Raw genomic sequence first — 27,395 nt, forward strand, 5'->3', positions numbered from 1 at the left:
AGTCCAGAGGTGTGGCCTGTCGGAGCCTCTCCACAATGGCTCTTCTCTAAGGCTGTGGCTTTGTGCCATCCTGATTGCTTCTCTGGCACTCTTTGAGTACGAAGGCCTAAGTCCAGAGGTGTGGCCCGACAAAGCCTCCTCACAATGGCTCTTTCTTCAAGGCTACAGCCGTGTGCCAGCCTGATTAAAGTTCTGAGGGGAGAAGCCTGGAAATGTGGTCTGACAAAATCTTTTCTAAGGCTCTTCACCAGAGGCTTTGCCTTCATGAATAAAGGCCCCTCCCCTCCTTGGCTGTGTCAGCTCTGAAGGGAGAGACTTGGACACCAGAGCTTGGATACTTGGACACCAGACACTTGGACACCAGAGCTTGGACACTTGGACACCAGACACTTGGACACCAGAGCTTGGACACTTGGACACCAGAGCTTAACAGAGCTCTGGGTTCTGAAGCTGGGAGATTTTTTTCTAAAGGCTTTGGCTGCCTGGCAGCCTGAATAGCACCCCCTCCACTCTTGGCTGTGTCAGTTCTGAGAGGAGACAACTGGAGGCTTGGGATCCGAGGCTGATACGCATTTCCCCAAGGCCTTTGGAAATGTGCCTGCCTGACTCCTTCAGCTTATCAGTTTATCAGAGACTATAAACAGCACCTGTTGTGTGAAAAAATACAACAGGCTCTATAAAACTGATTCAGAGGACCCCCTCCCAGTGACAAGTGGGCACTTCGCAGCGGCCTGGAGGCCAGAGCAGGAGGGTGCGAGGAGGAGTGCTTAGGCCATCGACTCTGTGGGCCCCCTTCCCACGGCAAGCAGGTGCTTCACAAAGGCCTTGAGGCTAGAGTTGTTGGCGATGTGCCTACACAAGGATAAAAAGCGAGTCGTCGCTAATACGGCTTGCCTTTTACATAGTAGGACGATAAACCTGTACCCCTAAATCCAATGTTTTTGAAGTCTGTTCCATGCATGCCCACACTCTTTTTCCTACCAGGGAATGGTGCTAGCTCTCCCCAGGGTTCTCAATTTCATTGATGTAAGATTCAGGAGTCATTTAGGAATGTGCAGAGTGTTAGTCAACACAGAGTAACTTTATTCAGGGACCTGAGTAGTAGTGTCACAGATGTGCTAGCATTTGGATGCCACCATTTTTACAGATCTCAGGATTGCCCTGCCCATGTCATTGCGATATTTATTCTATTAATAAACATCCATGCATAGCATGTGGAAGTAAATCAGCATGCCTTTAGCAGGCACGGATGCCTCAGATACCTAGACAACTGTTCTTGCCCCCTTCACCCCAGTTTAGCTAACTTACTGTTGTTCTTTGCAGAACACACACACAATTCTGATGAGCAGTCTGACTTCACTCCTACAGGTTAATTGCCCATTCAAGGTCCAGTGAGGACCACTGAGAAATAGTAGCATTCCTTTGTTAAGGCCATACCATTAGTACACAATGTTCACCTCATAAAATCATTTTATTACCATGTCCACCCACTACTCTTGAGAAAAAGGTGGGAGAGGGCTAAGAAGGGAGGAAGAAACTCCCTTTAGGATTGAGCTATGCTGGCTGAGAGGTTGTGAGAGAGAGAGGCTGAGTTTTGTATTACTTTCCTGCTATTGAGAACAATTACCTGGCAACATCAAAATTACAGTGAACCAAATCCTGTCGTGCCTGGAGAGACCAGAATCACAGTTGGGGAAGTGGTCAAATTGGTGACAGAGGTAAACTGGTCCAGCAAAGAAGCAAGCAGACATTATTTTCTTCAGACTTGTGGAGAAAAAATAACAGTTCTAGTTGTCTGGGGGAGGGAAAGGGGTTACGCTTTAATACACAGAGAATGTAAAAGAAGAAATGGCATGCGAAGGTTTCTACATCTAAATATGAATTTGGGCAAGAAATGGTGAAACATCTTATGCAGGGCATGGAGATGCTGGTACTGCTGAAAATGGCATCCCAGTATCACGCTTCCTCTTTTGGAATGTGAAGCATGTGGAAACTTGTTCACATGATTAGGAATTTCATGTTGTGCAGGGCACAAGGTTGGCTCTGAAAATGGCATCCCAGAAGGCATAGTTTTAATACAGCTAAAGAAACCTCTTTTAAATATCCCAGTTAATTCCCAGACACCTGAGAGGGGAAGATGGTGCAGTGCCCACAGGGCAGTGGGGGTGTTCTACTACAATATGTATTGTATGGTGCAGAAGTTTAGTTCGTATTGCAACAGGGAGAACTGCTTCCACAAACAACAGGTTTAACCAGAGATGGGGGGGGGGGGAATCCAGCTATGAGTATCAGAGATTCCTGGCTAAGCCTTCCTTACTGAGCTGATCACAGTCCTAACTGGATAGGGAAAACTGAAGAAGGGTTATATACAACAATCAGAATTTGTTTTTCCTTGTCCAGTTAAGTCTTGGAGATGTTTTTTCCCCACTGAGCTTGAAAGGTCAGTCCTAAATGCTTTCCTTGAGCAAAGTGAATAATATATGTGGCCCACTCAAGTACTCAGTGTCTCTCTGGACCACTTTATTGCGGGGTTTTGTTATCAAGCGTTAAACGTCTAACAAGCCATTCTGTTCTTCTACATAATGAACACGTTATTTTCCCTCGTGAGTTTCAAGGCAACCACTCCCTAGTTATACAAGAGAAATGAGTGAGAGGGCATTCTCCAGTGGAGTGGAGAGTGCCATCAAGTTGTAGCCGACTTATGGCGACACCTGCTGGTTTTCAAGGCAGGAGACTAACAGAGGCAGTTTGCCATTGCTTGCCTCTCCAACCCTGCTGTTCATTGGAGGTCTCCCATCCAATTACTATGGGCCAAGCTGCAAGTGACGAATGACACTTGAACGGCAAGTGAACAGACTCACATGTATTCCTCCATGTTCACTTGCCCTCTACTTGCACTCCACTCGATGATCTAAGTTAACTAGGAGGCTCCAATTGGTGCAAAATGCTGTGGCTCGACTGTTATCAGGAGTGAGCAGGAGCTTGAATATCACTCCCATCCTACAGTCACTCCATTGGCTACCTATCAGTTACCGTGCTCAGTTCAAGGTATTGGTTATTACATACAAAGCTCTTCATGGCCTTGGTCCAGCATACCTATGGGACTGCCTCCCTCCTATGCAGCTTCACTCATCTGAACAGGGTCTTTTGCAGGTGCCAGCCTGTACATGGGCGAAATCAACAGCAGCTCATACATGGGCTTTCTCTGTGGTGGCCCCTACCCTGTGGAACAGCCTGCCTGATGAGGTCAGGAGAGCCCCCACACTGCTGGCTTTCCGCAAACAATGCAAAACTGAATTATTCAAGAAGGCCTTCTTCTCAGCTAAAAGGGTGGTATTGTAGGAAAGCGGTCCCAGATGTTTCGCTAATGAGTTAGAAACCATAGATTTCACCATTATGTTGCCTCACATATTATCTGTTGCTTTAAATATGTATAATAATAATAATTTATTATTACAGCACTTGGCCAGTACGTTAACCACAAAATTTAAGTGCACATTTTTAAATATGTACTATATACTATCTGTGCGTTATGTTGTTTAATGTAAGTCCTAGAATTGATTATGTTCTGTTTCAGCAATTCCTCAACTCCATACTGGATCCTTGCTAATACTAGGTCTTTGTAAACTTAAATTCATTTACCCTATGACATTGTTTATGGAAATGTTCTTGACACCATATGGAAATGCCTGCCCTTGTCTTTGCCACTGATTGCACTAATCTCACACTATGTAATCCGCCTTGAGTCTCAGTGAGAAAGGCGGAATATAAATGACATAAATAAATAAATAAATACTAACACAAGGAAACAAAGCTGAGAATCATTGCCCCCCTGAATTTATCATCACTTGAGAAAGCACCGATAATATAATAATATTTGTTTAGACGTACTTTTGCCTCAGAGCTTCTTCCAATTTGTTGAACAAAATGATGCAAAAACGTATGGACAGCTTGGAGAGGAGGGGGTGACCCAGGCAACTGCTTTTAGTCACTCAGTAAACAGTAGCCAGTCTGATTTTGCTTCCCAAGCACATCACTGAAGGGTAAGTGAAGGTAAAGGTAAGTGAGGACAGCTGCAAACAGTAAGACAACTTTGCTAGGAGTGCTCAAAACAACTGACCCCTCAAAGGGGAGGCATTCTTCAGCACTACCAAAAACTGTTCACCAGACCCTGTAATATGTAGTTTTGGCTGAACTGGTTTGGGGATGAGACATTTTAGAAATAAAAAATAAATAACAAGAAGTTTACCGTTTGGGTTTTTTTTATTGAAACAGCTCAGTCACTGAAATATTGAAACCATTAGTTGCTTCTTGTAAAGAGCTGTCGTTTGCTATCAATCCCTCTGCTCTAAATGACGTGCCCGAAAGGAATGGGAAGAGGAGTGGGGAGTCACATGACTCGTGCTTCGCATGGAGGTAACGCAATAAATAGCAATGCAGGAAGTCATTGAAAACCAGACACACCAAAGCGATGCATGGGGCCTAAGCCGCCAGAGTTCGGAGCCTGTTCAGACAGGAACTGCCACCTGAGCGATGCTTGGGCACTATTCAGGTGTTCATATGTACAATGTACGATGAAGGAGAGTTCAGTGTGGGCCTCTGCTTGAGTTCTTGATCAGATATACTTACCAAGAAGGTTGTAGCTGGGTTGCCTGGCAATCAGTAATAGACTACCAAGGAAACCACAAAAGAGACGAGAGCCTCCTCCTTCCCCCCCAAAAGAAGGAAGCCGATTACATCACAGTTTTGTGGTACGGTGGAATCCTGATTGGACCTTGTTGGTCATTGGCTGCTTTGGCACAGTGGAGCAAGAAAGATGAAGGGCCTCCTTACTGGGGCATCTGCTTGTAGCTCATCATGGAAAGGAACCAAAACATAAGCTATACATATGGTTCTCCCAACAGTTCCCATCTTTCCATTCAAAGCTAGCAGCTTCTCTGGTTTCTCTTCTCAAAGGCAGCTGTATCCTCATCATAGGAGTAGGCCAAGGGTCCGCTTCAGTTCTTCTTCCCATAGAGCAATGAAATGATAGTAACAGCTGAGTTAGACAGTAACAGCTGGCCTAGAAAGCCACCAAATCCCAATCCTGCTGCTGATGAGGGCTGGAGCGTTTATGGTATAATTCATCAGTTACTGGTAGAAGTCTAGGTTCCTCTTGTTAGACTGTAGCTTGTTGTTTTGCTTCGAGAAAAAGAAAGAAATCAGTAATTCTTGATTTGGAAATGAAATGTCTACCATTTGCTACTCAGAATGAACAGCTGAATTTCATACTGTAGATGTTGGAAAGTTCAGTGTTTTAAAAAAATGTAAAATTATACTATAAACGCATATTACTTGGATATTTCAACGTTGCTGTCAAATCTTGATTATTATATTGTCCAAATACCTACCAAGAAATGGAAGGAACAACAGAGCAGGTCTTGAAGCTTAAGCAACAATCCAATTGACTTTTGTGTAAGAAAGCTATGAAAAAAATATTTAAAATCAACCATGTGTGAAATATAATCATGTAAAAGACATTCAGTCGCATAATGGTTTCCAGAAGCCATTTCAGCTATTTCGGATTTTCATTCTCGGAAAATCGCAAATGTATCTCAGTTTGTAATCTGGGCAGTCTCTTGCCTGTAAGCTCATCGGTCCACTGGGCAAAAAAGCATTTGCAGATATGCTGAAAAGTCTAAAATGTCAGCGAATTGCCCCTTTCTCTGCAGCGGCGCCACCCTGAAATTTCTGCTAAAATTCTGTGGTGGTGACCTGAGTAACTTCTGACTGCAGCTCATCCCCTCTGTGTCCCTGGGAGCCCCTCTTGTGGCTCTTCATGTCTAGTCATGTTGACTTATTGAGGGCTTCAGAAGGAGTGCAAGTGGAGATGCGTTCCCGGGTGGTGTTCCGGGCCCGACTGAAGCTGTTCTGTTCCATTCGTGACCGGAAGGGAAGACAGAACTCCCTAAAGCACCTCTTGAAATTTTCATCCAAGAAAGCGTAAAGGATAGGGTTGAGGCTGCTGTTGGTATAGCCTAAGGCAATACAGAAATGCAGACTGGCCTCCACGTAGGGATTATTCTTGTCGATGCTGACAAGGGTCCAAACAATGACAAAGATTTGGATGGGTGTCCAACAGATAATGAAGGCAGCTACTACCACCAGCACCATGCGTGTGATGCGACGCAGGTTGCGGTCCTTCTCCTTCGAGCCTGAAAGGAGGCGGACGCTTTTCAGACGAAGAATCATGAGCCCATAGCAGATAGTGATGACCAGGATCGGGACCAAGAAAGCAAAGATGAAAACGCATATCTTGGTGACGGTGTCCCAGTAAATCTGAGGCTCGGGGAAATGGAGGATACACATCACAATGCCATCTGCAAAAAAAAAAAAGTAAATGGAAGAGAATGAAGCGACTTTGGATTAGTAGGCAGACAACACAGGGAGCAGCCTTGTACTGATCTATCAGGGCCCGTTGTCTACGCAGACCGGCAACAGCTCTCGAAGTGATCTTTCACATCACAAACTAATCGATCCTTGTAAATTGGATGGAGATGCCACGAATTGAACCTCTGGACTTTGTGCATGCAAAGCAGAAGTTCTAGCCACAGCCCACCTCGAGAGAGAGAAGTGTCTTCCGCACAGGGATAGGATTCTGCAGTTTTCCCGTTGCTGGTGCAGCTGCCCATTAAACTCATCAGCAACAGGGCTTCCACTAGGGCTTCCACAAACCCTGATCCTCCCCTGGATCAGCAAGGCTTTTTGCAATTTTTTTTAAAAAAATCAGCCCTAGACTATTGTTATATCAATATACAACACCAGGGCTTTTTTCCAGCTGGAATGTGGTGGAACGGAGTTCCGGAACCTCTTGTAAATGGTCACATGGCTGGTAGCCCCGCCCCGATCTCCAGACAGAGGGGAGCTTAGATTGCCCTCAGCGCCATGTGGCGTGGTGGGCAATCTAACCTCCCCTCTGTCTGGAGGTCAGGGGGCGGGGCCACCAGCCATGTGAGCATTTTCTCCAAGGGCAACCCACTGAGTTCCACCACCTCTTTTCCCAGAAAAAAAGCCCTGTACAACACTGTAACAATAATTGCAGCAGGTTCTCTAAATTCTTAGCTTTCATTTTAAAAAAGATAAGCCTCTAGCCCCTTCCCTGGTGAAGAATCAGTGCTTGAAGTCCTGAATGGGCTGGATGAGGGCGAACAAGCTGAAGTTTAATCCTGACAAGACAGAAATTCTCAGGGTTGGTAGGAAGGCTGACCAGTGATGTGAGATCTCCCATGTCTTCGATGGCGTTACACTTCTCACAGCAGGAATACTGCTTGACACAGCAGTCACCTTAGAAAGTCAAGTGGCTGCCGTGACTTGGAGTGTGTTGGCCTAGCTTTGGCTGGGGTGTCAGCTGTGTCCATTCCTGGTTCAGTCAGATCTAGCCACAGTGATCCATGCTTTAGTTACATCTCAACTGAACTACTGCAATGTGCTCTACTTGGGGCTACCCTTGAAGAGAGTTCAGACGCTGCGGCTAGAATGTTGTAGCTAGCCAGCTGGTCCTGGACCAGCTACTGGGAATATGTGACCCTGATATCACAGCAATTACACTGGCTAGTAATCTGCTCCCAAGCCCAATTCAAGGCATTGACCCTATCCCTTAGAGCCCTAAGTGGATTGGGACCACAGTATCTGAGACACCATCTTCTCCCATAAGTTCTTATCTGGGAGTTAAGATCTTGGGGAGAGGCCATCCTGGCTGTCCCTTCAACCAAAGAAGCTCGGAGAGTACATGAGAGAGGGTCTTTTTGGTGGCAGCCCCACAATTATGGATCAATCTCACCAGGAAAGTGTGCTTGGCCCCCTCACTGTCTTATCTTCAGGAGGCAGCCGAAGACTTTTTAAAAATTTAATATGGCTTTTGTTCTCCCACTTTTTAATCTATGGGTAGTTTTTTACTCTATCTTTAATGTATTTTTGCTTGGTTTTGTTTTATATTGCAAGCCACCTTGAGTTCCTCTAAGGTGGAAAGGCTGCTAATTAATGTTCAAACAAATAATAAGACACACTTTCCCCTTATACCTCTACAATGGAAAGGGCTAAAAAATTTTTTTTAAAGCTGGAAATTCACAGAGCCTGCTAGACCTGTTGTTAAAATGGAATGTCAATATAAGGATATGCTAGTGCCATTTAAAAAATAAAAATAAAAATCTTTGGCAGAGGAAGGAAATAGGTACCTTCCTATAGGGACATGATCAGGGAAAGTGGTTAGCATGTGAGACAAAATCCAGATTTTCCCATACACCCAACAGCCGTCCGACTTTACTGAGATCTTTCCCAGAACTTTGGAGCAGAGCATGTTTGAGGCAGAAGTAGGTATTAGGGGATGTGCCTTGACTGGTTTAACTTGTTTCTCACTGATTGGACTCAGAGTTTGCCATTGGAAACCAGCTATCTTCGGGACAGGAGTTAATCTGAGGTGTTCCACAGGGCTCAGTCTTATTCTCCCATGATATTCAGGGGAAAATCATACGTGGCTTTGGAAGAAAATGTCATCAGTATGCTGATGACACCTAGCTCTCTCTATCTCTCTCTCCAAATTCCCTGGTGATGCAGTAGAGGCCTTGGTCTTGTCACTGCCTGACTGCTGTGATTAAATGGATGAAAGTGAACAAACTGAAACTGAACCCAGACAAGACAGAAGTGATGCCAGTTGGAAAGGTGAAGATCTTGAAAGACATGGCAGACAGGCAGACAGGTGGCTTTACATGCAGATGGCCATGGATTCAATCTCTGGCATGTCCACATACTGGAGATCAGGTGATGGGGCGAGGAAAGACCACCTCTGCCTCAGGTCCTAAAGACTTGTTTCCAATTAGAGCTGTTGACACTTGCCTCAGCAGCACACCAACAACATGGAATAAGATATGTTTATGTGAACCCTTAAGTGGTCTCCCAGATCGCTCCTCTTTGCCTCCCAGAAGGGGAAGTGAAATTGACAGTGCCTTTGGGGAGGCAAAGAGGAGATCTTTGCTGGCCCTGTAGAGAGGGGAAATTGACAGAGCCTTCTACTCTGTCTTTTTAAACTATGTTTCCTGGCTAACATTGTGTCTCCCTTCACTTGAGCATCCTCGTGTAAGAGGTCTTATGTAGAGAGACTCTCAGTGAGAAAGACAGACTAGAAGTAATGTAAAAATAAATAAATAAATAAATAAATAAATAAAATATAGCACCATGAATGTGCATATCAATAACAAGGAAATAGCTCTCTGTGCTAGGCAACTCTCATTTCTTAAAAAAACTCTATCATATCACATTTTACTGCACCTTCCCTCAAGGTATCTCAGGGCAATATACATTAGTTTCCTAATGTTTATCTTCACAACCACCTTGTGAGGCACATTAGGTTAAGTGAGTGGGACTGGCCAAGATCACCCAGAAAGTTTCATAGAAGTGTCAGGACTTGAACTCAGGTTGCCCAAATCTTAATATCTAGCACATTGCTAACCACTGCAGAATACTGTTGGGGGAGGGGGGAGCCAGAATGGAACTGATTGGTTAGGAATTCTCCAGTGTTCCATTTGTTTTTAAATTACTGAATTGTATGCCGTTTCACATGGGCAACTAACTGGCTGCAGCTTTTGGTTCTTTGCTAAAAAACAAACTCGATGTGAATGACCATTGGATCCAAGATTCATCTTGTGTAGTATTTTACTACTAAGCAAGAGCCTGTAAAAATCATGCAGAAGCCATCATTTCACATCATGATTTTTTTTCAGTGTTGTATCCAAATGTACCCATGTGCCATGGCCATGTAAAAGGAGGAAATATGTTAAGCGAACTGAAAAAAAATGGAAAGTTGTGGCCAATGCCACATGATCCAGTTCTAGGATTAATTTTAGAAATCCCCCTAATTAAAATTTAGAAGGAAAGAAAAGAAAAAGGAAAGGAGTGGTGGTGGAAATGCACTCAACCCATGGGGATAGTGGTATCTTCATAATATCAAGATGGCATGAAGGAGAACAGGATGGGTACGACCGCTTGCCTTTTGATTTGGTGACAGCCATGATCATGATGGGTACCCCAATAACTGAAGAGAGCACCCAGATGCAAACGTTGATGAGCTTGGCTTTAGCTGGGGTCCGGAAATCCAAGGCTTTGACTGGATGACAGACAGCTATGTACCGGTCTACGCTCATCATGGTGAGGGTGAAGATGCTGGTGAACATGTTGTAGTAATCGATAGAGAGGACCACCTTGCAGAGCAGCTCCCCAAATGGCCAGGTGGACATGAGGTATTTTGCACTTTGGAAAGGCAGCGTGCTGGTGGCCAAGGCATCAGCCAGGGCCAGGTTGAAGATGTAGATGTTGGTGGCTGTTTTCATCTTGGTGTACCTGCAAGGATGAGATCAAAGGCAAGGACATTAGCTGCAGCTGATGTTGGTTAGGTGTCCTTCAAGGAGTAGGAGGGCATATTCTTGGAACTGAAGAAGAGCCTCCAAACCTATCTGCATTTCCAGTTTTATCTTCGTGACTTTGGTTTGCTGTTTACAAGAAAATCTATGTTAAGCCCCCAACAATACATATAATGCATTTCTCATCCTTACATTGACCATATAACCTATCTTTTAGTAGTATTCACAGCCTTATAAGTAGGGATAGGAGATCCACCCAGACTTTAATCATCAGCATGGCATAGTTCCACCTTTCAGAAGCAGAATTGTTGCTACTTGCATGCAGGAGTCATTTCATAGAAAAAGAGCTGGAGGAACTCATTAGCATAACTCAATAGCATATGCCACAACTCTTGACATCACTGGAAGCGTGTCATTAGTATAACTGATTTGCATATGCCACACCCCCTGACATCACCTATTCTGGCTGTTTTGGACCCAATCCTGGCCATTCAGGGCCAAAATTGGGCCCAAAATGGCAAAAGGGGGCTGAAAGTGGCTGAAAGGGGGCCCAAAATAGTCAGGATCAGGCTGCTGATGAGCAGGACAGTGATCCACCACCTGTCAGAGGCCTGATCTGGGCCGTTTCGGCCCCAATCCGGGCGGAAACAGGCCCAAAATGGCCGAGAGTCAGTGCTGACACAGGTGCTGCCATTTCTTCTCCTGCAGCAGCAGCTGCCGCCACTGCCAACACATGTCTACCAGAGGGAGGGACTGCTCAGCCACCCTCTTGGACACTCGACAGGGGGAGGTGGGCATGGGGAGGGGGTGGCAGGCAACCAGCATGCTGAGGATGGGTGTCAGAGAGACCGTGGGCATTGGGGGACAGAACAAGAAACTGGGTTGGGGGAGGAGGTGAAAGAGAGAGAAAAATCTATGGGTGGGGAACAGAAAGAGAGAGAACATGAAAAAGTGTGTGTATATTAGTCAGTAGGTATTGGAAGAGAGAGAGAGAGAGAGACAAAGAGAGAGAGAGAGTGTCTCTCTACATGTTACCAAGTACCTAGGGACGCTCAAGTGAACCTCATTTCTTGTGCCCCCTCTCCAACTTTCAATGCACTCACTCACATAGTCACACTTCAATTTGATATCAGCTGCTAGAGGCATCCCAATTTCCCCCACAACCATTCACTGAAATGCAGATCTTGACATTTTTATCACTTCTTAAAGAAATGCAAACTGGCAATTCAAAGGAGCCTACAGTACTTGTTCTCCCAGCGAAAACAGAGCTAAATTGGCTCATTGCCTTCTGGAATCACTTGCAAATGCAGTCACAAAAAGGGAGCTCCCATGAAAATGGCATTCATGTGTGCAGAGTGAGATCAGCCTGCACATGAATTGAGGACTACCAGGGCTGGCACCACCATTGAGGTGGTGAGGCGGGCGCCGTGGGTGCTGGGGTGCCAGAGGGGGTGCCAGGGGTGGAGGCGCACTCCATGGAGCTGCCATGCCTGGCCTGCAGCTGCTGCAGCCAGCCAGCCCCGCGCCGCCACTGCCACCACCACCACCACACGCCCCTGGCCGGGCGCAGCAGCCACGAGCCAGGCACGGCAAGTGGCTGGGGCGGCATGTGGAGCACTGGCAGCCTCCGCACGCCGCCCCAGCCACCCGCTGGCCAATGGGCCTGGCTTTGCTGCATGATGACATCATCACGTGGTGATGTCATCACGCAGTCCGGGCGCGCATGTGGGGGGTGGCCGCAGGCACCAGAAACCCTGGCACAGACAGTGAGGACTACACATACAATCCTGCACTTGAGCGTCCCTAGGTACTTAGTAACATACAGAGAGACTCTAAGAGAAGGAATGGGGAAATGGGAGGAAGCGAAAGGGGAGAGAATGGCATGGTTGTGCCCACAAGCGCTTTGCAGGTTCCTGCTTGTATTCTTAGAATTTTGAATTGCTATTAGTTTGAATATTGATAAAAATTCCCACATCTTTAAGAAACAATCTAATTTGCCAGGCAATGTTGGTTGTTTCCAGTAAAGTGTAAATATCATCCTTGCAGAGATCAGAGCATATAGCAGTACTTCTATTGCGTTGGTATTTATGGTATCAACACAATTTAAGAGATAAATTCCAGGTTTTAAATTAAAGAACAATCCTCATATCTCAAAAATTGTCTTTTGTACTTTTTTCCAATAAACTTGAGCCCTGGGGCACAACCACCACATATGAATGCAATCTGTTTTTGGACAAAACCAACACTTACAACTGAGAGGAAGTATAGAAAATCTATCCAGTGTTCGCTGCCACTGGTACCCCATTTTAAAGCAAGTCCATTTCATTAATAGGAATACATTTCCACTTGTCAGGATCGAAGCAATAACCGAGGCTCTTCTTCCATTTAAGAATATGGGTTATTCTCTTCTTGTCAGGCTATGGATTGCAGGATATGGCAGACAGATCCCTGGATCATTTCAGCAAGACACAGGTTCTTGGTTAAATGACTTTTATTCAGAAATCAGATCTTTTCCATATGCACAGGTCCATAAGCTTACTTAGAGATAAGGTACTACTAGGCAGTACAGCTTCCTTGAAGGGAATGGAGGCTTGGGGAAAAGTACAGATCTAAAATACTCAAACAGTTCCCTCCTCCCTAGCTCACAATTTTGAGCGGGAAAAGTCTGGGAAACTTTTGCGCCTACATCAGCTAGACGAGATAGAAAGCATTTCAGACATCCAAGGACGTTTCGACAAGCTTCAGAGGAATATCTAGATTACAGCTGCATTCCCAGGCAGGGAAGGAGAGAAATGAAAGTGATGTACCTAATCTTTGTAACATAAAAGCAAACCACAGTATTGACACCTAGTATCCTGTAGAGCAATGACAATATGAAATCAAACCATAGCATTGACAATTAGCATTCCCTAGAAACATGGCACGGATGGATGGGGTACAGCCATACATGACACTTCTCTAACTTCAGTCTATGTAGTACAGAGTACATCTTAGACATTATCTTCTTGTCTGATGTCATCATAAGCTGTTCAAATTGTGTCAGTTCATATGCTATGTTACCAGATTGAGTCTGCTCTATTTAAAGGCTTTAAACTTGTAGGTAAGACATATAGGAGATATTTGTTTCACTTCTCAAGCAAATTTCTTCATATAGTACCATCTTATGTCTTTTCATCAAAGCCCCAGTCCCAGACTTACCTGGGGGCCCAGTTTGCAGGCCGATAAGGGGGGAGGGGTCATGGTGTGAGGGAGTTGCCATTTTAGCTGGCAGCTCAACATTTCCTGGAGCCCCTGCAAAGCGGCACAGGTCCGCTGTTGGTTGGCTACCTGGCCAGCCAACTAGCACATTGAGAAAGTCTCATAAGCCGTTGTGCTTTGTGGACTAAACTGTTGAGAATAAAGTAAAGGTGAGGTACTTTGTCAAAGATTTTTGAAAGTCCAAGTCTATAACGGCTACTGGGTGACTCACCATCATCTACCCTCAGTGATGCCTCCTTCATGCCCAATGTTTTAACTGTTTTAATTTTTTTTAATGTCCTTGTACACTTTTAAAGCTATCTTTTTAACTGCTTTAACGTGTTTTGGTTGATTTTAATAGTTTTATAATGTGATTTTAGTATGTATGTTTATATTTGTTAGCCACCTTGGTGGCCCTTGTGAGGGCGGAAAGGCCAGGCATAAATTTCGTTAAATAAATAAACAGATCTGCATGTTTGTTCACTTTCTCAAAGAACTCCAAATGTTGGTTAGGCAGGACTTTCCTTTGCAGAAGCCATATTGATTCTTCCTCCGGTCCTTTCTTCTGTGTGCTTAAGAATTCCATCTTTCATGATCGTTTCTACTAATTTGCCTGGGACAGTTAGCCTAATTGGCCTATAATTTCCTTATTGCCCTCTGGACCTCTTTTTAAAAAATGATGTAACATCTGTTATTCTCTAGTCCTCTGCTCCAATGGCTGGTTTTAGAGACAAGTTATGTATACTGGTTAGTAGATGAACTATTTCACACTTGAATTCCCTTGGGTGCTGTCAGGATCTGGAGACTTAATGGTTTTTAATTTTCCCAGTACGTCCAGAACATCATCTCTAGCCATTCATCTATGGCTTTCTTGAGTTTCCATCTCCGCTTCCTTGAGTTGTCTCAGCTCATCATTTTTGTAACATTCCCTTTTGAAATCAAACATTACTGTTTTGGAGTTTATGGGTGATGTTCCATTGATGCAAATGCTGGCTTTAATAGCATTGTAGTCACTGTTCCCAACTGGTGCCACAACATCTACATTTCATACCAGGTCTTGACTCTCATTCAGAACCAAGTCCAAGATCACAACAAGCTCTCCATTTGGCTCAGTGACCAGCTGTTCTAGTGTGCAGTCACGTAGGATGTCTGTGTATGTGTGTATGTTATGTGCCATGAAGCAGCTTCTGACTTGTGTGACCCTATGAATGAAAGACCTCCAAAACATCCTATAAATAACAGCCCTGTTCAGATCTTGCAACCTAGAGAGTGTGGCTTCCTTTACTGGGTCAAGCCATCTCATTTTGGTTCTCCCTATTTTTCTAGTGTCTTCCACTTTTCCTAGCATTATTGTCTTTTCCAGTGAGTGATGTGACCAAAGTATGATAGTCTCAGGGCCAGCAACGCGGAGGGCAATCTAAAGTCCTCTCTGTCTGGAGATCAGGGGGCGGGGCCACTGGTCATGTGACCACTTTTGCCGAGGGCGATTTAAACTTTAAAAAAACTCCCCCCCCCTTGTTCCAGCTGACCCAAAGTGACGTCATTGTGCGGTCCTGAGTTCCACCACTGAGTTCCACCACCTCTTTTCCCAGAAAAAAACCCCTGTCTATCACATATACTCAGGAATGAGTGTATCCCATTGATTCCCCCCCCATTCCACCATATTTCTGAAACACCCACTATACATTTAGCCACAAGCACTCCAGCTCCCCTCTCTTGGCTTTGGAGGCTTCTAGCATTGGCACATAGACACCTACAGCATTTCCCCCTCCCCAACAAAGCTTGCCCCCTTTATCTCCCCACATGATATTTGACCCCTGATGCCAGTTCCTCATTCTATCTCATTTAATTTGCCCCCTGTAATTTCTCCTAGAGGGAGGGTTTCAGACTAGAACATTGCCACCCGTCTTGGTTTTCTTAATTTTACTGTCTCGGTCGAAAAGAAATTATGCATTAAATATGGATTGGATTCCTTGAATTATTCAAATGGCAGAGTGCTTCGTTGTTCTCATCAAGATGGAAATCAACATCTCTGGGATGTTCCCTCCCATCCACAGTTGGTGTTAGTGGCCAATCTTTCTACTCCTCTGTAAGAGTCTTTCTGCTGCTTACAACTCAGCCCTTTTAAGGTTTGCTTTTACATTAGAGTAGGCATATAAAGACAAGCTTTTTGTGGGCTGCAATCCTACCTACTTAGGCATACTTATGATCAATTTGAAACAAAGCGCAGATACTTTATGCAGGATTGTTGATGACATATTTCAGAAGGGTAAAACCTAGTAAATCCAGTGAAGTACTCTGAAGTCAGAGGTCTGAGGATTAAACACCGAGGATTGGATGCTTTGGGTTGGATCCAGACACATGGCAAAACTAGATGTGCATAAAGGACTGAAGACTGAAGACAGATATTGTGGAGAGAGATTGTGGACTGAATTGCGGAGAAAATATTTTCTGTATATTTTGTACTATTTTGGTTTGTGGTTATATGTCTGCCTGCCCATCTACATTTATGTATTAGACAACTGGTGATAAGGGACTTAATTGTTTATTAGTCAATGTTTGGTGAATTGTGACGGCCTATGGCTATAGACAATAAACTCTTTTGACTTTGACAACTGAGCACTGTTACAAGTAAAAATTTGCATTGTGTTTCATTAGTCCATAGCATGGTGTTTATTTGGTGCTTCTAATGTTCACACTGGTCCAGTTGTAACTTTTTGAGTGCAATATTTTTGGCATTGGTCTGTTCCCCATGGACAGTCTGCAGCCACTGATCCAGCCACTGCCCCTCAGTGCCACTCCCTGCCCAAAAGAGCCAACAGCGGCACAAACTCCAACAGAGCCATGTGATCTGATTGGCCCCGTCTCCAACCCACAAGAGAAGTCTAGAAGCACAAGCCCCGCCCACAAACAGCCCACCAGACTCCAAGCTAAATAATAACTCCAAGATCAGTTGGCTCTGCCTCCTGTTGATTCTCACTCCAGCTACCAGTAAGCACCCCACTTTCTGCCCTTCCAGGTCCAGTTGCCAGCAGTGGCATATTTTTCCAGTCTGTAGATCTGAGAGTGCTTTAACAGCCATATCTAATCAGAGCCAGAACTGCCAAATATGTCATCCAGATAGCAGCATCATGCTAGGGTCTCTCCATTGTATAATCTGGACCAAGCTCCAGCTAAGAACCCCCCTCCCTCCAGCTTCCAAATGCCACCAATGGGGCCATCAGAGGGAGGGCAGGAAGAAGCCAGGCACCATCTCCAAAGGAGACTCCTCATCCTATGGGGTATTTCTATTTAATTTTGATGCCATTTTTTAAAAAAAAATTATGAGCTGTTTTGGAATTTGGATTGGCAACCTCAAAGTAGGGAGTTCTCCCGAAATTACAGCTGATCCAAGCCACATCTCCTTCCTTCCAAAGTAAAAATAGGAAGACAAAAAAAGAGGCTAGCCTTGAACCCACAGCCCATATGCATAAGAACACCATCCTAACCACGAGGCCAGGAGGGGAGGTTCGAAGAGGAGATGCCACCCTTTGTATCCCACTGCAGCTCCAACATGGCTACCAGCCACATGACACCAGATAGAGGCTATTTCACAGGCAGGCATGGCTCAGTGAAAAGGTGCCAGGATAGCTCAGGCAGAGCTCCTGGTTTAATCAGCACATGGAGATAGGGAAGAGGTAGGCAAAAGCCCCAGAGCTGACGCTTTGCTCCTGCAAACAGCAAAAGGGGGAAGCCAACGGTCTAGTCTGGATACCCCTTGTTTTTGTTTGGGACACCACTCCACAAGCCCCCTCCCCCTCGTCTTTTGCACCTGCTGCGGCAGCATCTGCCATGAATTCCCCACCCTGTCCTTACAAGCTCTGTGGCTTATCAGAGGCCAGCAGTGCTGTGGGAGATCCAGAGACACACACCCCCTACTTCCCAGAGCAGCCACCCACCTCCCTGGACCACTCAAATGTTCAGCAAAGTGTGAAGGGGGGGGGGCTTAGTACAGGTTCAGCCTCAAGGTGCCTCTTGACTAGGGATCCCATTCCCCAAGTGGGGTTGAGGGAGCCCCCACTTTCACCCTCCCCTCCGCCATCACTCACCTGGTTGGCGGGGGAGAAGGGAACAGGAACAAGCCTCCCAGGCATGCTCCTGGGGGCGGCATGACAATATCACTCCCAGGAGTGACATTGCACTACCCCGAGAGCACACATGCGCTTTCCAGCAAGCCAATTTGGACCCCAAACGGGCTGAATTGGGCCTGTTTGAAGCCTAAGGACCAAGCTACAAGTGACGAATGACACTTGCCTGGCAAGTGAACAGACTCACGTGTCTTCCTCCCTGTTCACTTGCCATTCACTTGTGCTCCACTTGATCAAATCTGCTGGTTGCGAAGTGCACACATTCTCCTGCACCTGTGTGATGACATCACTCGGAAGTGTCGTCACCGGAAATGATGTCATCATCACACAGACATGGGGCCACATGTGCGAGCGAAGCATACTGGGGGCCAAAAAAGTAAGTGCTAAGTCCTCAACCTCCTGCTGGGACTGTAAGGGGACCTGGCAAACCTACTCTGGACCCCTGTTTTGTTTGGCATAGGGTTTCCAACCTCCAGTTGGGGCCTGGAGATCTACCAGAATTACAACAGGTCTCCAGGTGTCAGAGACCAGTTTTCCTGGAGAAAATGGATGCTGTGGAGGGTGGACTCTATGGACCTATCCTGCTGATGCCTCTCCCTTGCTCAAATCCTGCCTTCCCCAGAATTTCCCCAGCCAGCATTGGCAAGTGGCAACCCTAATTTCGTCTGTATCTCAGAAATATGCTGGTGTAGCAGCTAGTCAGCTCCCTAAATGCTCCCCCCACCCCAGGATTGTACGTCATAAAACCTTGGAGGATGTTATATTTGTATCCTGTGGTAGTTATTTTGGATCACCCATGCATTCATTTCGCTTCTGGCTCAGTTCCTTATGACCATGAATAATTTTCAAGACCCATTAAATTTGATTTATCAGTTTTAAACAGTATCATCACCTGAACTGTTAAAAAGTAATGTAACAAAACTAGAATTCAGCTGCTTTTAAAAAAGCAATTTATCTTTTTATGATTTCCATTAGAGGAAGTTCCAGTTCAGATCTAGCTAATATACAAAGACTTGGAAGCAAAAAACAAACATTTACCTTGCTGTGCTTCACTACAAAATTACCAGAATCTTTCTTTTAAAAACCTCAGAGGACAAATATGCTTTGGAATAAAAACCGAACTCCTCGGATGCATCCATATGTAACTATACTGATATCAAATGTCGCACAAATTTTTAAAAAACCCAGGGACATGCTTACAGCACCCCAGTTTTCATATTATACATCGCTGAAGTCTCTGCTCTGTTCGTCTACGCCTTTATTTCGCAATAGCCTGCCATTGGCTGACTAAAAAGTGGCATCCAGACTCCTCGTTAAAGATATTCTTGAGACACGTAATTGGTCACAATCAAATACACCTCAACAGCTGCAGCTGTGTGAAATGGCATGGTGTGCACCACACGGTGCCTTAGTGTTCCTGAAAGTGCATTTTGTATAAATGTGTGCTAAAGAATCTGGGCAGCAAGCTGAACAACGAAGCTTGACAAGTTCAGCAATGTGCATGCAGCAGGTCAATAACCCCTTCACAGGGACAAAGCAGGACAGCAATTTTCCAGGGATGGGTACCAGAAAATAAGGGTTGCCTCTGATAAATAAGGCCAATTTGAACATGTATAGATGATTTTTGCTCCATTTGGCTTAAGAGGGTCATCCTTGCACGCTGAGGATGTGAGAACAACCTTTGATGCATGGATAGGCTTCTCCCCCCCCCCCGCCCCACGCACAAATGTGTATGCAGTGTAGGGGAAGGGGCCATGGATCAGTGGTGGGGCATCTGCTTTGCATGCAGAAGGTCAGAGGTCCAATCCTTATAGATCCAGAGCAGTTAGCCGTGTTAGTCTATAGTAGCAAAATAGAAAAGAGTCCAGTATCACCTTTAAGACTAACCAACTTTACTGTAGCATAAGCTTTCGAGAATCACAGTTCTCTTCATCAGATGCATCGTCAGATGAAGAGAACTGTGATTCTTGAAAGCTTATGCTACAGTAAAGTCTTAAAGGTGCTACTGGACTCTTTTCTATTTAGGTCCAATCTTTGGCATCTCCATAGGGTGACCTGAAAGACTTCCATCTAAGACTTCCATCTCAGACCCTGGAAAACTGCTGCCAAAGTAGACAATATTGACTTTGATAGAGCAAGAGTATAGCATAAGGGAGAATCATGTGTTCATATTAAGGAGGAGAAGAGAGGAAGTCTCCCGTATCAAATGTTTAAGATTTGTGATCCTGACCTCAATATTCTGCAGTCTCTGAAAGACAGCACCCTGGGGGGTGGGGTGGCGGCAGGGGTTCACTTCTCTCAGCTGGCACAACTGTCCTCATGCCAATCGGCATTTCAATGGAAGGAAGAGAGATCCCATCAATATTTCTGTGCTCCTGAATTTCTAACTTCACTAGAGATCAAGATGGGTAGCTTTGTTAGTTTGTCTGTAGCAGTAGAAAAGAGCAAGAGTCCAGTAGCACCTATGAGACTAACAAAATTGGTGGTAGGGGATGAGCTTTTGTGAGTCACTTCTTCAGGTATCTGAAGGATTATGCAAATTAAAGGATTAAAAAAGGATGATGCAAATTGATAGAAGATAGGTCTGTTGATAGTTATTAGTCTCAGATAGCTAAGCAGCCCTTTCATGTTCAAAGTCAGTGTGTGTTTGCTTGTGTGCTTGTATGTGTGCAGAACTATATGGGAGAACTAGGAACGGCCATCACCTTTCAGAGCTTCTTGTAAACCTCCCAAGTTCAAGTTAGCCTTTACTGGCATATAGCAGCAATTCAAGTTATCCACTTACAAAAAAGAAAGAACAAAGTTCAAAGAATACTGCATTACAAATACATAAATACATTTAGAGCTTATTTCCGTGATATCCTTTGATGCAACTTCAAAGCAGGAGCATCCTACTGGCTGCAACTCGAAATGCGATGCTCCACCAGTCTTTGGTTTGGTCCACAGTAGAGCATTTCTGATGCCCTCAAGATGAACCAAGTGCATTCTTTTAATTATGCCCTCTGCATACCAGGCATGGCCAAACAGGGAACAAGGCAAGAGGCTGCTCTGGCATCCGTCTTTTGTTTTGAATACATTCATTTTTAATTGAAATTTATAGCCCATTTCATGAACTGGATGCACAATCTGCATTATGTGATTTACGCACCGAACAGAGCAATGCGCGGGCTGGAGCAACTTTGCGTAGTTGCTTTATGCCACCATTCTTCCAAGGATCTCATGTCAGCATACAAGATTCTCCAAAATTTTACCCGCCGGTAAGGTAGGTTAGCCTGAGAGAAAATGGCTGGGCCAACGTCACCCAGTAAGCTTCCATGGCTGAATGAAGACTGGAACCTGGTTGACCTCAGTCCCAGCCTGACATTCTGACATCCTACCACATGAATTTATCCCCACCATATACAGTAACTGAACATGTTGCTAATGTGCAGGGCTTTTTTTCAGTGGGAACATGGTGGAACGGAGTTCTGGCACCTCTTGAAAATACTTGACAATAGCTCGTGAAAATAATATTATTTCAAAGAATCCCGCGTGTTTCTCCCTCATTTCCCACTTGAGAGTTCCGCCACCTCTTTTCCCAGAAAAAAAACCCTGCTAATGTGTCATTGATCATTGACACCATCCCTGGTTAATAAAGTGGGGCAGCCCACCAAATACTTGAATGGCATCCTGCCTGTTGGCTTAGCTTTTGCAGAAGGCTTTTTAATCAATTCTACAATGTTGCTACCTAAGCTGTGAAAGCAATAAACAAAGAACATCATGTGAAACTGTATTATACCGAGTCAGGCCCTTGGTATAACCAAAGGACAGCGTTGTGTATTCTGATGGCCAATGGCGCTCAGTGGTGTCAGATTGCGATCTTTCATGTGGTCCTTTTAACTGGAGCTGCTGGAGATCAAAGCTGAAGACCTGTATGTAGAAGAGAAGCTTCACCACTGAGCCACAGTCCCTTCTGCCTGCTGTTTGGAAAGAGAAACGTTTGCTTAGAAAATCAGGAGGGCTATTTCTTCACAAATGGCTCCTTTTTTGTGTGTTATTTCCCTTTCAAATGGAATCAGTTTTTGCTTTTTCTGTAGCTCCAGTGTCAGCCATGCAGCCTCCTTTGTAAGGCTGACTGATTTCCTTGTTTCATCTTTTTAAATCTATTTCTCCCCTAGACTAAATTATTATTATCTATTGTTTTGTTTTTTTGCCGCATTTGCTTTTAGAAATCTCTTCAGTTACCATGGCAAACTGGTCTCCTGGAAATTTCATGATTAGCAATAATCATTTGAAGTTTTACCACCCTCAAAAGATGCTACAGGTTTTGAATAACAAAGGCTACACTGAACTGACTGGATCTTCTCAGCAATTTTTAAATTTATATAGCAGTTGCTTGGGCCTTCATTCAGATCAGAGCTTGGGGTAGAAGGAGGAACTGAACCGTCCACTGCTGCAGAATCTCAGCCACAGAAACCAACTCTTGTTGTGCTTTTATTAGCCCCAGAAGATCTTTTTACATTGTGGCAATAAAAAGAGGCCTACTGTTTTTTTCTTCTAGAGTGAACAACCTCAAGAACGCAGCCAGTGTTGTATAGTAGTTAGCTTGTTGGACTCAGACCTGAGGGACCCAGTTTCAAATCTCTACTCTGCCATGGAAGTTCATTGGGGGACCTTGGGCCACTCAGTCTCTCTCAGCCTAACCTACCTCACAGGGTGGTGGTTGTGAGGATAAAATGGAAGAGGGGGGAATGATGCTGGAACTGCTTTTCGTCCCCATTGGGGAGAAGAGCAGGGAGAGCTGGGCATTATATATCTATATTATATATAGATATTATATATTTATATATTATATATTTAGATCTTTATATTAGATGGGTTTAATTGCTGAAACCACACAAATGAAGGATTAAACCCCCTCAGAGCCAAGCTACAAGTGATGCCTGACACAGGACACTTGTCAGCTTCCCTCAAGTTTTGATGGGAAATGTAGGCATCCTGGTTTTGCAGCTGTAATGGAGAGCCAAGCTGTAAGACCAGGATGCCTACATTTCCCATCAAAACTTGAGGGAAGCTGACAAGTGTCCAACCTGTGTAAGGCGTCACTTGTAGCTTGGCTCTCAGTTAAACCAGGGCCAAGATGTGAGGCCCTGTGAGGAACTGAATGGTTGGTGTAGGGAGATTCAGAGCTTTGCTGCCCCATGTGGCAAGCCACTGAAATGACAGGTTGAACTAGTTCCAGGAGGGCTAGGAAACACTGGACCCAACAACAACAACAACATTTGATTTACATACCACCCTTCAGGACAACTTAACACCCACTCAGAGCGGTTTACAAAGTATGTTATTATTATCCCCACAACAATCACCCTGTGAGGTGGGTGGGGCTGAGAGAGCTCTGAGAGAGCTGTGATTGACCCAAGGTCACCCAGTTGGCTTCAAGTGGAGAAGTGGAAGGAAATCTTTGGAATGGGATGGGAAAGCAGAAGGACAGGGTGGATATGGGCAGAGGTTTAGATCTTTTCTGGATGAGCGTGTAGTGTCCCTGAAGCAACAGCTGTTCGTTCATGGCAGTGGGGCGGGGTGGTGGTGGTATTCCTTGGCTTTTCATTGTCCCAGGATGAGCAAGTGAGAGGATGAGTGCTTTGTGCCGATATAAACAGGTGGCAACCCATGAAAGGTCCTTCCGGCACCAAATCTTTGGAACTTCTCCCCAGGTAGATCTGCCTTACTCCCGTGGTTATTGTCTCCCACTAGTGCACGAAAACTCTTATCAGCCTCCTCACTGGTTTGTGTGTGTAATGTTATTTTAACGTTTAAATGTTTTAATATTTATTGCCTTGGGGACCCTATTTTAGGTAGAAAGGCAGCACACGAATGCTTTAATTCAGTAAATAAATACTTGGACTTCCACGAGGCCTCTAAGGCACTTCACCAAAGACTCCCGAGTAGACTTAGCAATCACAAAGATAAGAGGAAAGGTTCTCTTTTGGATTAATAGTTGGCCAAATGGCAGGAAGCAAAGATTAGGAATGAATGGACTATTTTTGCAATGGAAGGATGTGAGCAATGGGGTCCAGCAAGGATTGATACTGGGACTAGTGCTGTTTAATGTGTTCATAAATGATTTGGAATTGGGGAATGATTTGCAGATGATATCAAATTATTCAGGATAGCGGAAACCAAGGTGGATTGTGAAGAGCTATAGAGGATCTCCCTAAATTGGGGGAGTGGGCAACAATGTGGCAAAAGAGGTTCAGTGTAGGTAAGTGTAAGTTGATGTATATTGGAACCAAAAAAATCCTTATTTTAAACATATGCCGGTAGGATTCAAACTGGCGGAGACTGAAAAAGATCTTGGGGTTGCAGTGGAAAGCTTCATGAAAATGTTCACCCTGGAATGGATGCTGAAGTGAAAAAAGCAAACTTCATGCTAGGGACAATTAGGAAACAGATTGACAATAAAGGAACCAGTATTGTAATGGCTTTGTATATAGCTATGGTGCAGCAATAATTTAGAATACCGTATCCAGGGCTTTTTTTCTGGGAAAAGAGGTGGTTGAACTCAATGGGTTGCCCTCAATGAAAATGGTCACATGGCTGGTGCTCCCCCCCCCCCCCGATCTCCAGACAGACGGGAGTTTAGATTGCCCTCCGCTCAGCGGCATGGAGGGCAATCACGACTCCCCTCTGTCTGGAGATCAGGGGGCGGGGCCAACAGCCATGTGACCATTTTCAAGAGGTTCCGGAACTCCGTTCCACCACGTTCCAGCTGAAAAAAAGCCCTGACCGTATCTCAAAAAAGATATTGCAGTGCTGGAAAAAATACAAAAGAAGGCAACCAGAGTATCCTGTAAGGAAAGGCTGGAGGGTCTTTTCAGCCTAGAAAAATAAAAGGGGAGTCTAGTAAAGGGGAGACATGGTAGAGGTTTATAAAATTATGTGTAGGGTAGAAAAAGCGGACAGGCAGTTTTGGAAACTTTCTCCTCTTTCAGATAAGGAAAATTTCAACTGCCAAGCAATGTAATGGAAAGAGGAAAAACAACGGCAGCGAATGCAACACAAGCTCTTCCTTGAGGGAGGATGTGTCGACTTGATTTTGATCTATAGCTTGCTCTGCAAAAGGCCAACGGAACAGCAATGTTTTGCTCTCTGAATTCCCACCAGGAGCCTTTGGCCAGTGAGATGTATTACTACACTAATGATGTAAAAAGTATCATTCATTTGTAATAGAAACATACTGTACTTGGCAGAGCTTTTTTCTGGGAAAAGAGGTGGTGGAACTTAGTGGGTTGCCCTCAGAGAAAATGGTCACATAGCTGGTGGCCCCGCCTCCTGATCTCCAGACAGAGGGGAGTTTAGATTGCCCTCCGCACCACTGAGCGGTGCGGAGGGCAATCTAAACTCCCCTCTGTCTGGAGATCAGGGGGCGGGGCCACCAGCCATGTGACCATTTTCAAGAGGTGCCAGAACTCCGTTCCACTGTGTTCCTGCTGAAAAAAAGCCCTGCAAAATGCTATTATACTTAGCATTCAAAGTGGGGGGAAAGGTCAGACATCTGAATTTAGATGGCCTTTTAAATTCACATTTCATTCATATTCTCTCTTTAAAATTAGGAAATGTAGATTATGACAGTGTGACTTGCCATAAGCCACCTACTAAATCTATAGCCAAGGCAACTATTCACCCTTCCTGTTTCAAGATGAACTATCCACTGGATTTCATTATATCCCATATGCTCCAGTTTTGGAGGATTTACTAAATGTACAGGTGAGACAATGGATTAAATCCTACTGGCTTTTCCCCTTGATCTGTTCTGATATCCCCCAATATTGTAGCCATTGCCCCATATGGCTATGTCTGCATACAACCCACATCCTTAGTATATCTTTTCAATGGTCTCTCTTTTTCACTAAAACAGAAAGCTGGTAGGAGACAGTCCTATATGTAATATTGTTTAAATGTCAGGATTAGATAAAATATTTTCACTTCCTAGAAGGTAGCTAGTAAATGACAAACTCAGAAGCAACGGTGTTGCTCTAATAGTGAGGAAAATCTAGCACAAGCAATCAGGGACCATAATGCAAAGTCTGACCAAATAATATCCATCAGACTTCATGGAAAGCCTATCAACAAAACCATCATTCAAGTTGACACCCCAACTACAGATGCTGAAGAGGGAGAAATTGAAAGCTTTTGTGCAACTGTCCAGAAAGAAATCGATCATAGATCTGAACAAGATGTACTGAGAATCATATGTGATGGGAATGCAAAAGTAGGAAATAAAGCAGAATCAAATATTGTTGGGAAGTTTGGACTAGGATTACAAAATGAAGCAGGAGAGTGACTCATGGTATTTTGTGAAGTCAATCATTTGTTCATTGCAAACACATGCTTCAGGCAACCAAACAGAAGATTTTATATTTGGATGTCAGCAGATGGCCAATACAGAAATCAAATAGACTGGAGGCTGATGGCTGATGAGCTTTCTGCTAAAACAAGGCCAGGAGCTGTACAGACCACAAATTGTGAATATCAAAAATTAGAATAAAACTGAAAAGAAAACACTAAAACAATCATAGTACTAAAATATAACTGGAATAGCATTCCTGAAGATTTAAAAAACATGTAAAAGGCAGACTTGCATTATTAAGTTCAACTGAACCAGAAGAGATATGGGTTGAAACCAGAGATATTATCATGGAAGATTGCACCAAGACTGTTCCTGAAGCTGAAAAAATGAAAAGCCTCAATGGATGATGGACAAAATTGCTAAAGATAAACAAGAAACAAAAGTAAAAGGTGAGAGAAATAGCATTCTAAATGTAGATTTCCAGCAACTTGCATGTAAAGACAAAAAGAGCTAACCAGTACAAAACAGAACTACCACAAAAAAGGAGGGAGAACAAGAGATCTTTCCACAAAATCCAAGAAATCAAAAGGAACTTCATATGATAGCTAGGGATGCTATAGGAGCAAAATGGAAATATATTATTTGAGCAGGACAAATAAAGAAACAATGGAAACAATACATGGAAAAACTATAAAGAACAAATTAAAGGTCAACAGATTCCTTCAAAGAAGAATGTTTGGATAAAGAAACTGCAACCTTAGAAAGTGAAATAAAAGCCACATTTAGAAATTGGGAGAAACAAATTAACCAAGAATGGATGTGATATTAATAGAGATATTTCAATTTATAGAAACTGAGTCCGTCAAAAACTTAACAAGAATATGCCAAGCCATATGGAGAACAAAACAATGGCCCACAGACTAGATACATTCAGTCTACGTTCCAATCCCAAAAAAGGAGACATCAAAGTTTGCAGCAATTACATAACCATCACATTAATTTTCCATGTAAGCAATGCGATGCTCAATTTTTTACAATAAAGGCTTTCATCATATATGAAACAAGAAATGTCAGATATTCGAGGGGGATTCAGAAAAGGAAGAGACACGAAGGGTTGTATTGCAGATTTACACTAGTTTCTGGAGAATACTAGAGATTTTCAGAAGACATTCAGTTGATACTTTATAGATCACAGCAAACCTTTTGACGTTATGGATCATGAAAAGTTATGGGTGGTTTTAAAAGAAATGGGTGTGCCACAACATCTGATTGTTTAGGGCAAGAGGCTATTGTTAGGACAGAACGTGG

The 27,395-nt window shown here is 44.2% G+C and overlaps 1 protein-coding gene across 1 annotated transcript in view; it reads right to left on the minus strand.

Annotated features, from left to right (window-relative positions):
* Positions 1 to 5,826: 5,826 nt before the first annotated feature.
* OPRD1 (opioid receptor delta 1) overlaps positions 5,827 to 27,395 on the minus strand; it is a 51,060-nt gene continuing 29,491 nt past the window's right edge. The window contains exons 2-3 of the mRNA XM_054998865.1: positions 10,022 to 10,371; positions 5,827 to 6,359 (exon numbers count right to left, since the gene is read on the minus strand). Coding sequence (XP_054854840.1) covers positions 5,827 to 6,359; positions 10,022 to 10,371 — 883 coding nt within the window. The remainder of the gene's footprint in view (positions 6,360 to 10,021; positions 10,372 to 27,395) is intronic.

The sequence above is a fragment of the Eublepharis macularius genome, chromosome 15, assembly GCF_028583425.1.
Source record: "Eublepharis macularius isolate TG4126 chromosome 15, MPM_Emac_v1.0, whole genome shotgun sequence".
NCBI classification, from domain to species: domain Eukaryota; kingdom Metazoa; phylum Chordata; class Lepidosauria; order Squamata; family Eublepharidae; genus Eublepharis; species Eublepharis macularius.